This window comes from Merops nubicus, unplaced genomic scaffold (assembly GCF_000691845.1).
Source record: "Merops nubicus isolate BGI_N331 unplaced genomic scaffold, ASM69184v1 Scaffold9590, whole genome shotgun sequence".
NCBI classification, from domain to species: Eukaryota; Metazoa; Chordata; class Aves; order Coraciiformes; family Meropidae; genus Merops; species Merops nubicus.
In genome coordinates this window covers 1-12,955 of record NW_008582149.1, presented here as the reverse complement: position 1 = coordinate 12,955, position 12,955 = coordinate 1, and the positions used below count along the sequence as shown (strand labels likewise).

General features: G+C 40.1%; 1 protein-coding gene across 1 annotated transcript; it reads right to left on the bottom strand.

The window, feature by feature from the left end:
• Positions 1-3,197: 3,197 nt before the first annotated feature.
• Positions 3,198-11,727, bottom strand: SEC61A1 (Sec61 alpha 1 subunit (S. cerevisiae); the record flags this gene model as incomplete). Its single annotated transcript, XM_008936713.1, has 11 exons — positions 3,198-3,684; positions 4,339-4,415; positions 5,970-6,161; positions 6,552-6,749; positions 7,452-7,612; positions 8,439-8,592; positions 8,824-8,933; positions 9,732-9,863; positions 10,719-10,797; positions 10,900-10,965; positions 11,613-11,727. Coding segments are annotated over 11 exons (1,471 nt in total), but the record flags the coding sequence as incomplete, so codon positions are not given.
• Positions 11,728-12,955: the final 1,228 nt, after the last annotated feature.

Below are 12,955 nucleotides of genomic sequence, written 5' to 3'. Positions count from 1 at the left end.
GACCCAGGCGGCAGGGGCTGACCGAGGAGCAAAAGCCAGCTCACAAAAACCTGCCCGAAGCTGAGAGAAAACTGAAGGCCACCTAAAGTTTATTGCTCCTTGCTGCAAGAGACAACTACTGGGAAAAGCAGTTACCTTTGGCCACCCCCTTTACTGAAAAATGGCCCAAAAAATCTATTTCACCCATCATCATCCTGTTTACAGTACAGGGTCATCCCCAGAACTCAAGGGAGAACAGCCACAAAAACGTTTCACACAGTAAAGCAACAACCTTCACAGTTGCAATCAAAACTTCAGGGTTTTCTTTGTTGTTTGGTTTTTTAATAAAATAAATAAATAAATAAATACAGCAACGTTTCAGGAATTGGGGGGAGGATGGGGGAGTCCTTTTGTCTGCCATCTCAAAACTACATAGAGATAGGCCCTAGGAAGAAGCAAACTAGAGTAAACCAGATGATTTCTAAGGCTTCCTCAGTTATGGCAACAGGGGCAAAATCCGACACCCAGCATGTTATTGCTGTGGCACAAACCTCCACATGAAATCTGCAGTGCAGAGGAAAAGGTGGTGTCAAGAATTTTGCACTCAACATACTACCAGCAGGAAGTGGATCTTGGACTCTGCCTTAGTGCTGGTCCTTCACATAGCTGCCTTGTAACTCACCATCACTAGAGACTCCAGGTACTTCTGTCATGGTGTGTGAGGACATAACCACATTTATTAAAGCAACTTTTCCTCTGGACAAATAAAACAGCAAAGGAAAAATCAAACTTTTGTTTAAATTGACTTCACACAGGACAAAAATCTTGGAGCTTTTTGCATCCAATACCAGTACCTTCAATGTATTTGCTTTTAAATACTAGTGTATTTCTATTGAGGAGGAAGATACAATTTTTCTTTACTCCAAGTTAAGTTTAAAAAGTCAGATGGTGAAACAATATTGGGAATATCATCATCTGTTGAGTTTTGTTGTTTCAGTCAGTATCCTGTTACTGCTGTCACAGTAGGAGGAGATGGGCACTGCATTCCATATGGAAACAGTTGCTGTCAGATTGAAGCATCATCCCCTCACCGTCCCTCTAGTTACCTGTGCAGCACCTTGCGAATTGCAGCTCCTCTGGAACAGGAGAGCCCAGAGGAATGGTGAAGGTTCTGTTACTTTGGCAACCTACTGTTGAGAGAACACCTTGGAGCAAATAGTTTGTCTTTATTTCAGACACCCCAAACAGCTGTTTTGAGAGGGATGACTTCCAGAGTCTCGTAGGCAGGTAACGTTCTTCTACGAGTGTTAGAAATGTAACAGGATTCAAAGCACCAAAGCCAAGCATTAGCTCCAAAGATGTACTTTATTTCATTATAAAGCAGATTGTTTCGGCATCATTTCTTTTTTGTGAACATCCACTGTATGGTCAGCAGGTCCTGCTTCGAGGACATAGCTGCTTGATAATAGACAACGATTTCACCACTAGACAACAAAAATACAGATGCATGGAACAAGAGCTGCTTAGACACTGAAGAGCTAGCAGTCTAAGCAGCAACCAGACCAACAGGTGATATGACCAAAAATACAAGTACAGCTCCAGCCCAGCCAGAGCTGTGTGCCCAAAAGTGGAGTCCTTTTAATTTCAAAACAAAATTTGTATTGGACTTCTGGGAAAAACAACAACAATTTTAAAAAAATCCCCAAAGCAGAAGTACCACACCACACTCCTTCCCTCTCCCTTTAAAGTCCCATTTTGACAGGCCTTACTCCACATCAAAATTGTGCTGTGGCATGCTACTACTTTATGAAAGAGAAAAATTATCAAATGTAGCATGAAGTAATAGTGAATGGTTGGTAGGGAGCATTTCATGGATGCTTTATCCCAATACTTTCGTTCCTTTTCCAATTGTGATCCTCACCCCAGGAGTTTCACTTTTACTGATAGGTGTATCTCATCCCGAATTTGCAGGTTTCTCAGCATATGGTATTTGAACTCAGTGCATTAACAAAGGCTTCTGGATGTCATCTGTGCTGCTCGGGTACATAACGAGTCCCATCACTCCAGGCAGTAACAGTAATCCATGTACTGTCAGCCCAAGATGTGGAAACACACAGAAGGCATGTCAGAGAAACATTCCAACATAGTAACTCCTCATTTGGGTTTCTTCCTTGTCCAACACTGATTGAGGAAAAGTGTATTTACAAGACTCATACACAAATATTTGCATTTGGTCCTAGGCACCTGGTTAGCACTGACAATCTAAATTAAAGCAGAAAATGAAGTATTTTGCTGGTCCGTTAAAGCCTTTTAGTGTAACTCCTCCAATCTGAAGGTGTGATCATAAAAAATAAAAAATAAAAGGAGAGTCCCAATACCTTGCGAGAAAAGTACTTTTCTACACACTGTTCAAGTCAATGAGATTATAGGATGGAAAAGCTCCTACCTAAGCAACTGACAAGAGTTACCTGGCAGGGGTCTCACATCTAGACCTGTGGACACAGGTAAGTAACACACACTCTCTCCACGCTCCTCTGCGGTAAGGAGACGCCAAACTCCCCAGGTATGAGGAGTCGGATAACAGCCGATCGCTACAGGACCAGCACTTCTCACCAGTGAGGGGAATGGCTGCAGCAAAGGGCACACGCCGATTTGCACCTAGGCTGCCACACCATCCACTTCTTTCAGCTAGCATCAGGACTAGAACTACTGCTAATGGCAAAGGTAACAAACTAGAAGGTTTCACACAGCTGCCAATATGACCAAGTTTCAAAGCTGCGACTCTTAGGCACAGACTCTGGCAGAATCTCGGCTGACCTGAGTTTTCTGCTTATGGAGGAGGGGTAGTGGGGAGAGAACACACTCCTGTCTTATACAGAAACCTGACAACAGTCTCAAGCCAATATTCAACATCTGACAAGGTCTAGTGTAGTCATTACAAGACAAAACATTTGGAATTACAGATATTTAGTCAAAAGAAACAACTGCCTTCCAGATCTGCCATTTTGAAAAAGAACCCAAACACAGAACTGAACATATTAAACACTGTTTGTGCTTACAACCATAATTATGGAAATTGAACATTATAGGGTGAGATTTTTCTCACCACTACTGCAAAGGAGCTGCAAAAACAAGTTAAATGGAAAAAAAAAAATCCCTTCCAAACAGTCATTTAACAAACTTTTATTAAAACCTATAAAGGCTTCAGGTGATTTGAAAGGGGCTAAAAAAAAATTTCAAGTCACTGAACTGAACTCATAAAGCTGATTCCCCTAACTCATAATTAAAAAACAATTTTTGTAAAAAAATTTTTTTTGCACATTTTTCCTTGTCAATTTATAAAATGCAAACGGTGTGCTAGAAAAGTCTGAACTTAAGGGAATGCACTTTGGAAACACTATTAAAAATATGTGTTCTTACAGAATGATGTTATCAAGTTTATGTTACTTCTTTTCACCTGACCAGCTATTTTTTGAGAATGTTCCTCCCCTCTTTCCTGGGTCCATGAGAAGCTAGGTTTAGAAAAGAAGAGCTCCCATACTGCCAACTTCACTCTGTTCCTTTACAAAAATTTCAAAGTACTGATAAATGATAGTGACAGCGAGCAAAATTCCAGTTCCAGACCCAATTGCCCCAAGAAAGTCTGCCAACACAGAGAGAGCACCAATACAGAGACCACCAAATGCAGCAGCTGTAGGGATGTACCTGTAAACAGAACAGAAAAGCTGTCATCAGAGTTTGCTCGGGATAGTCACAAATACACTGGAATCGGTGTTATATGGGATCTATGGGAAGTATCTAAAAATCAGAGGCAGGATTTTCCCTAGAAAACCAATCCCACTGAGAACAGAAAGAACACAGAGCAGATAATCAATCCACGTGGTAAAAAACCAAGAACAAAATTACATGAATGGAAGAAAGCCAATGGCAGAACACTCTTTTCTCTCATGGGTCTACAATCCAAGACAAGGAACAGGCAATAGTGCCAGTGCACTGCATACACTAAGGAAACAAAAAAAGCTCAACCTGACTGGAGGGAAAAAATGCTAAGCTAAGAAGAGAAGGTATTAGTCTGCCTTGCAATTAGGCATAAAGATTAAGCTTGTGGCTCCTAGCTCTTCAAGTCATTTGCAGATGACTGAAATGTAAAGTTATGGTAACATTTCCGTAACATCAAGGGTGCACAGGTCCTACCCTGCTACTAGAAAACCTAGAGAGACAACTCCTGCCTGCCTCTGTACCTAGCAGATTTAAGTAACTACTTGTCTCAGAAGCAAGACAAGAGAACAGAAGTCAATGCAAAATTTACTACGTTTCCCCACAAGACTGCAGAAAGAGCCTGTGGAGTGTACAGCTTACCTGTTCAGTTCATGTACCATTGAAGTTTCTCTGTGGCCTCGCATCACCATTTGCTGTTCTTTCAGTTGTTTGGCAACCTGTATTGAACCAAGGAATGGAGAAAGTTTAGTGCCATTTGTCAAGGCCATGGAACTTACTACGATGGGAAAACAGAAGCAAGAAGTTTCACTATGCGGTGGTGGGTTTGGCTTTTTAAATTTGGTTTGGTTTTTTTTGTATTATTCATCTGAGTTTAAAATATCCAGCATTTTAACTTCAGTGCAGTCAAAGGCACTTTTCCACACTGTCAGTTACATGAAGCTTTTTAGATAACTCTAGTCCTTTTGAGAAAAGGAATATCTGGAAATTGGTAGGCTCTTGTGCACATAATTCAAGTCCTGTTTTGCCACCAACCTTTCTCCTGGTTAGGGTTTAGTAGCTGTTAGCAAAACCACCCTATGAATTGTCCACTCCACTTCAATTACCCAAATTCATTTGAGCTAAGGATTTGTGGGGCCATATTAGAAACTATTATGACTTAGGAAGAATCCCTTCTTGGAATATTATACTTAAATTTGATTTCTGCAGTCATACAGGTTATGATAAGAGCCCTGCAAACATCTTGCTTACAACTGAGAGGAACTGAAACTCTATTAGGGGAACTTCTGAAGGCCCTTGTCACTGAATCTAATGTGCTGAGAAAAAAATCTGATGATGTTGTTTTTAGTTTTCCACTACATAGTGAACACTTCAGTAACAGTTCATCAATTTTTATTTCTGACCTTGTTTACATGAAATGAAAAGGATTTTATTATCAGAATACTATACTGAAGTGTTCAAAGCTGCATGTTGGTTTACAGTGAAATCAAAAACTGTCTATACATGGCTAGAAGTGCCTCCCTGCATGCTTGACAAGCAGCTAAATGCAGGCCCAAAATTAGAGAGTGCTCATGCTGTTACAGTAACTGTGCAGCTATTACATATTTGTCAAAGAATGGATTAAACCATTCCATATGGCTGCCAAACTTGACCTCCTACCCAAAACAACACAATGCAAACATACCATGATGACAACTATTCTCCATCTTGTTTTCCAGTTTCAGAACAGAATAGATGCTGAATATTCAAGATCCTTTCCAACATTTAACAGAAAGTTTGAGAAGCTAGGCTCAGATACATTAATGCACTGCCCTATATTCCCTGTTATCAGTGCTCCCAAGTTAAAATTAACAACCTCTAGTTCATCTTCCCCCAAAAGAAGTTAAGAACTCTATGCCAGGCACAGGTAGTCAAGCTTTACCTGCGAGTTCTTAAGCAGCAACTGTCTTGCAAATGAAGGATCTGCCATTTGGCACTGGGAGAGTTTCTACCTTTCCTGTCACCTTGCCTGTCCTCACACTGATCAGAAGTTACATAGCAATGTCCAAATTTTCCCAGTGCTAATGAAAGCAATTATCTGAGTGACATTTTTGAAAAAAGTAAGAAACACGGAAAAAATTGCCCCCATTCTGCCCTCACCCTCCCCACTTACAAAAAAGACAGGCACTATTTATAGAAATTATGACCATTATCGAGATAACCAGTATAACAGCTCTTTCAGAAGAAAGTCAGTCTTATTCTTGCAAAACCTGTTTTCATCATTTTAAACTCACATCTTTGGCAGAGGAGCCAGAGACTTCAATCCATGTCTTAGAGAAGAAAGCACAGGAGCCCAACATAAATACAATATAAACAACTGCATGTACAGGATCTTCCAACACTGAAGAAAAGGACTCTGGAGGTGACAGATAGTAACAAAGTCCCCCAACTGGATAAGCACGAGCAGGGCCTCCAGATGACGTGTCCTAGAAGAAGGAAGCAAGATGTCACCAACTTTGTCACTGTTTCTTAGCCCTTAAGCTAAGCCTGGGTTTGAATCACTTTGCTGTCACTACAGCAGCACACAAAGATCCAACTTCACTATCACAAGCAGTTTCTGAAGCGGAAATGGAATACAGTAAGAACACCAAAACTACCTAGGACAGCAAGAAGCAAACCAAAGTAAAACGCAGAGACCTAATATCTACACTCACCACAGCAGGACCCATACCCTGCTGTTAAGTTAAATGAATTTAAGAGTTTCAGTGTACATGAACACCTGCAGAAGCGTGTCTTGGCATTTAGAGAGCACCTCCACGCAGGTGTTTTACTGGTGCTCTTACAAAGCTGAGTGACAGACCAGAAGGGATACTCACAGACCAGGTGCCCAGCAGGCTGACCAGTAAGTTGCCACTGAAGCGGGCAGAAAGCATCTGGGAGATGACGTACAAGTTCGACACCAGGGCAGACTGAAGGATAATGGGAATGTTGGAAGTGTAGAACAGCTTGATAGGGTATGTGTTGTACTGGCCACGGTAGCGAGCAGACTTGATAGGAAGATCCACTCTGAAGCCCTGAAAAGTTTCCAAAAGAAAAGTTCCCCATTACTTCTGGACACGGCCCTGTATCCTCGGGCATAAATAGCAAGAGCAAGGCCTTGACAGCAACAGAAAAAAACCTGCAATCATTTTGTGCAAGTACACAGCCTCTACCCAGAGAGATACCCACATGAACACTTCTGCAAAGGGCCTGCAAGCCTTTAGGGTTGGCTAAACACAGACATATAAGAAGGTACGAAAGACACTAATGGTTGGACTTGATGAGCTTAAAGCTATTTTTCCAACCTAAATGACTCTATGACAGACATCAGAAGAAACCTGAAGTTTCAAGAAGACTGAGCAGTGTCCAGGAAAAGAAACATTAAAACTTTTTATATTATTCAGCAGTTTGCTGCAACAGACAGTGACAGACAGCCTTAAAGACTGTCGAAGTGTTTTCCAACAAAAAACAGTAGCATATGGATTAGGCTGCATTACATGCACACTTTCATCAGGTTTTCTTTCAGACATCAAAGTAGCTCTCAAATATTTTGCATGTCTACAGTAAGAGTAAAAACTAATTAAGAGAAGCTAGTATTAAGAGTATCCAGATGTTGCAGGTACAAAAAATAAGACTTACAAAGGCACTAAAAAATTGCAAATACAATTTCCTGTAGAAGGAAGCAGATTACAGATCTACTTCCATACAGCTTTACAGCCCTCTCTATTCCAACTGACCTGGAAATAAATTACAATAGCAAAGACAAAGATAGTGGCAATCAGGTTCATAAGGTTGGGAAGGTTCTGACGGTAAAAGGCCTCACGCAGGGCTCTGACTTTGTCTGTACGAGTAGCCAGGAGATGGAACAGAGCAATGATGGCTCCCTCAAATTCCATGCCTTGGAAAGGAAAACGAAAAACACATTAGGTGTACTGAGATTATCTCCAAATTTCAGTGCTTTGTCTCATTAGGCATGTTTCTGAACTACAGAATTCAGGATTTCTCCCAGTCTGTTGCATCTTGAACAAGCTCTCACACTTTTACTACTGTCATCCTTCATATCAGCTGTTATATCAGGTGTTACGTCCAAGATTTTTTTAAAATTCCCCTGTAGTGGCCTAGAAACTGTATCATAACCCAACAATCAAATGGGATAACTTTATTGGTCTCTAGAAACACTGACATTCACCAAAGTTCTTTCTGCCTTTCCTCCTCCCCACCAACAAAAAAGGAAGAGGCAGCATGCCTTCTAGTATCATTCATAGTGAGACACTAGGTATTGTTTGCATGACAGCAAACGTGATAATCTCACTTATGTTTTGTATTACACAGCACCAACCAAGATCACCTGTCAGGTTTAGAAAGTGAAGGTCTTTGGGGCAATGAGTAAGAAATGCAAGGAGCAGAAAAATTGATGGCACTTGTCAGTAAGTTGGGCAGCAATTGTAATACAACAGCAGTCTACCACTACTGAGTTTTAATGGAGATGCTGTACAAAATTCAAGTTCAGAAACTATCTTGTGAGATACTACAAACTTAGAAAGAATGTCTTTGTACTTGCACCTTGCATAGGAGCACTTGCTGTATTAACAAGATTTACTACGTGGCAAATACACAGCTAAGATGCTAGTAACAGCATTTGCCATTTAAGTTAATACACTGCAAAAAAGGTTTTGCCTTTTTGTAGAAAATGTTTGTAAAGAGAATGGTCAATGCTGTGTTACCTCGTCCTGTGTTCACCGTGGTGGGGCTGAATGCTTTCCACACAATGGTCTCACAGATATTGGTGGCAATGAAGAGAGAGATGCCAGAGCCGAGACCATACCCTTTCTGTAAGAGCTCATCCAAGAGCAGAACTATCAATCCAGCAACAAAAAGCTACAGAAAAAAAAGAAATACATCATTAGTTCCATCCCTTTTTAATTTTTGTTAAAAAAGAAAACCCCTTTTATTAAAAGTTAAGGAAAAAAATATATATATACACCCACACACGTATGAGGAATCAGGCACACTTTGACCTTTTTCCTCTGCATGTGGGGGAGGCAGTCCATAAGGCAGCTGATTTTTTGACCCTTTCAGAGGGAGAGTAAGTGGAGTACTCAAAATTACCTGAATTGTGATAAGCAAGCAGATACCAGCACCCATCTCAGAGGGGTCTCCATACATTCCAGTCATTACATAGACAATAGACTGTCCGATGGTAATGATCATTCCAAACACTAGAATAAAAAGGAAGAAGCAGGTATTTGTTCTGTATGTATTAGGTCAGTGGGTAATTAGAGAAATCTAAATAATTTCTTTGCAGAGAAAGTTGGGAAGGAATACATAAATCACAGGACTTTTAAATTCAAGGGCGAGTTATGTTTGTGGCCTGAAGTCTGGCACTGAATACAAATACTCACAGACAGTTCAGAAAGAAACACTTGGAAGCAAGTGGGTTTGCTTACCACAGATTGCTTTACGTACTGAAAACTCCGAGGGTGTTAAGGTACTACCTTAGCAATTTATGATTTTTTTTTCCCAGTAAACAGAGCAATAAGCAGTGTTGTACAGCACTGAACAGGTAAAGAATACTCAAGTTTTTCTACAAGGAATTTATCAACTTAACACTCTTATTGCTGAGAAAGAGCCATGCTTGAAACTGCAGGGTAAAAACAACTACAACAAACACCTTCACCACTATCGACTTTTTTTAGGCTAACACCAACCAACACAGTTTAAAGGTTGGGTCCCCACCATCTATGTATTGCATATTTATGTGGTGAGATTATAGCAGCAACGCCAATTGTACAGATATTTTTCCTTTTCAAATCTTTCTGAAGCTTAACAGCTAACAAGCCAGAGAAGAGTCAGTAACAGACTGATGAAATACAGAAATCTGGAGCACAACACGAATACACAGCAGGACAGAAACCCATATATCCAACTCCAACACCCACCACATGGGAAGTTTACACTTTCTATTGTTAGGGTTAGATAATTGAAACCATCAGCCTTTAGTATCAGCTGTTACTCACATTTCTGTGCTCCGTTGAAGAGAGCTCTGTCTTTTGGGGTGTCGCCAACTTCAATTATCTTAGCACCTGCCAAGAGCTGCATGATGAGCCCAGAAGTGACAATAGGTGAAATGCCCAGTTCCATCAATGTACCTGCCAGACAAACGGCAGAAAATAATGGGGTGAACCACACCCAGGTATATTTGAAGTTCAAAATTTGCTTTTTCTGCCCTTCACATCACAATGGAGAAGATAAAAAACACCCGACTGCCATAAATACAAAAGGTTTAAATGGTAACAGAAGCTTGTTAAAAGTCTGACAAACAATGCAGTACTCCTCAACACCTTAAAAAATATGTTTGCTGAAAAAGACTTTTGCTGTGAGGAATGTATTTACTCTGTATAAAGCAAAGTAAAAATTTGCTTTCTGCAAAAATTTATATTATTCCTAATTTTAAACATGAAAATTCAAACTTTTTTCAGGAGAGCACGAAGTTGCATGCATGCGTTTATGTATGTCTCATTACGATATAAACTGACAGACATCACAAATGATACATAACAAAAAGAATTAAGGCAACTGTCCCCATTCTTAATACATACCTGCATTAGAAAAATCTCTGCAAGAAACTGAAATTTATACAAACTATCATGAAGTTTAATCTTCTATGAAAGAGACTCAAAGATGATCACCCAGAAAACCACAACACACACAAAATACTGTTTGAAACACAAAAAAGCTTTAAATATACACAGAAGATCCGAACTGTCTCTTCCCTACAAAATGCTCCTGGATTTTTGTCCATATAGTATATAAACTCATTTTATCCTTCGTTGTGCCTTTCCCAATGCCACACTGGCTTATGATTGTACATAATATAGAAAATTACTTTGCCCCTCTCTACATCAGTTTTTATCTTCGTTAAAGTAAGAGTGTGATGTAAGAACAAGCCCCAAAATATTCCCATTCAATCTAAAAAAAACACCCTCCTGAAAGCCTGGCCATACCTCTATTTGATGCCAAAATGACTCTCATCCAGTAGAAAGGATCTGCTGAGTCTGATGACATGATACCAAACAAGGGAATCTGCATTTCCAACCAACACAGGAAAACAGGATTAAACCGGAGACCTCGTACCCTCCTTTAAACATTTCAGCTCTTCCCTCAAAACGAGAGGAAAACCCATACCTGGCAGCATACGAGGAAGATGAAGAGTGTGATAGCTGTCCATAGCACCTTTTCCTTAAACTGAATCTAAAGGAGAAAAACAAAAGCAAAACCCAACAAAGATGAGAAATCTGTCAAGGTAACAAGATCTAGTCATTCAGGCAAACTTTCATAGTAGCTCAAATACACTTGATATTCTTGTGAAAGGACAAAGTGCAGGACATCCTAAAGAGAATCACTCACTATTCCTCCCTTTTATACTATATAAGGCCACAGAAAATGACAAAGTTTTATTGACACTTTAATCCCAAACAAGCAATATTACGTCAATGGAAGGTAATGCTAGTACTTCCACAGAAATGAGTCTTACAGTTTGATAAGGAAGAGCTTCTGGTGAGGAAAAAAAATAATTCAGAGATGCTTATTTTAGCAAATAATCTTAGATTAGAATTAAGAAGCAAAGATTTTCAAGTTGCTGTTTTAAAGTACTGCAGTCTGCACTCACTGCCACAGTACTGCTGCTCACTGCCACGGCATAACCATATCTTCACAACTGCACTGACCAGCAGATATATACAGCACCTACCAGACAAGCACCCCACTAAAAACAATCGTGCCTCAAACTGCCATTCTCCCAACAAGAAAAAAATCCCAAATCCCACTAACGCAAACTAAGCTGTAAACATTCTCTCTTACACAGACAAAAACTTGTGAAGAAAATGTTATTAACGTACCTTCCGTTCTGGCTTTTGGATTTCAGGCAAGATAACACAGAAGGGCTTGATTACCTCAAGGAATTTTACTGTGTGGAAATTAGTTAAAAGACAAAGTGAATACACAAAGAACATGCTTAAAGAAAAGCTCAAGTAAAATTCAATTTGGACATGCCCTTTAAGTCAAAGCTTTATATATCAAAAGACAAATGTTTATGGTTTTGTTGCTTTTCCTTTTTTTTTTAAATTAAATTCTTATCTGCTCTTAACATACAGAGATTCAGCTAGTACAGCGTAAGTACAGTATGGACTGGAAACAGAAGGAAAAAAATGTATAACAAATTTTCCTGTTTACAGAGTAGGTTGACAGTGCAAAAAGCCCCTTGCCGCTGTTTCACATGCACACATCAACACTCCCAAACTGCTATTCTATAACAGGTTCTCTCCTAGCCTGACATTTGAGAAATACAATACCCAAGATAGTTTAAAGTCAGAGGTTACTTTTGGGCCACACAGCCTAAGATTTCCTACACACTGTTCATAGGCAACAATTTGTGTTACTTTACGGAACGTCTCATGCAACAATCTCCTCCTAGTCAAAAGGACACATCATAGAATCACTTTGGTTGGAAAAGACATCTAGGATCACTGAGTTCAACCATTAGCCCTACTGCACCAGGATATCTTTAGATGAGAAAAGCCTCAGTCTTAGGTAAGGAGATGCAAGCAAGTTCTATGAGCAGCGAGATGCGATTTTGAGCAGCGTTAATGCTAAACTACCTAAGATAAACCTAAGGCTACACACACATTTTGGACTGATATGAACTAAAAAGAGTATAATGATGCTGAAGAATTGTAACAACTGGCAGCTTTCCACTGTTTGGAAGGCTGCAACTTCAGTGACAATTTTGTACCACTTTAAGACCAGCTGATAAAAATGATTTACTGAATTTCAAACTACTAATTGCCTGAAAGGTTACAGGGGGTTGTGGTTTTAAACTTAAAGCAAATAGTGATTCTCTTCTATGTCTGCAATAATACACTAATTGATCAAGATGATTTTCAAGCAGCTCTTCCCCAAGGTAGCAGGCTCTGAAGACTTCCATTCACTCAGATTACTCCTGCACTGCCGATCACTGCCTATAGTTGACTCTGACATGGTGACTGAAAGCGTCATGATCGATCATCAACTTGACAGTCGTCTTGCCTAGGGCCTGGGATCGCCGGGCTCGGCAGTGCCCGCCAGGCGAGCAGCTCGGTCACCGGGCATCCAGAGCAAGCTCCTTCCCTAAAAACACCTTCCCTAACCATGAAATAGGTCTTTCACCGCGAGACACGGAAAAATAAAAACCCCGAGGAAGCCT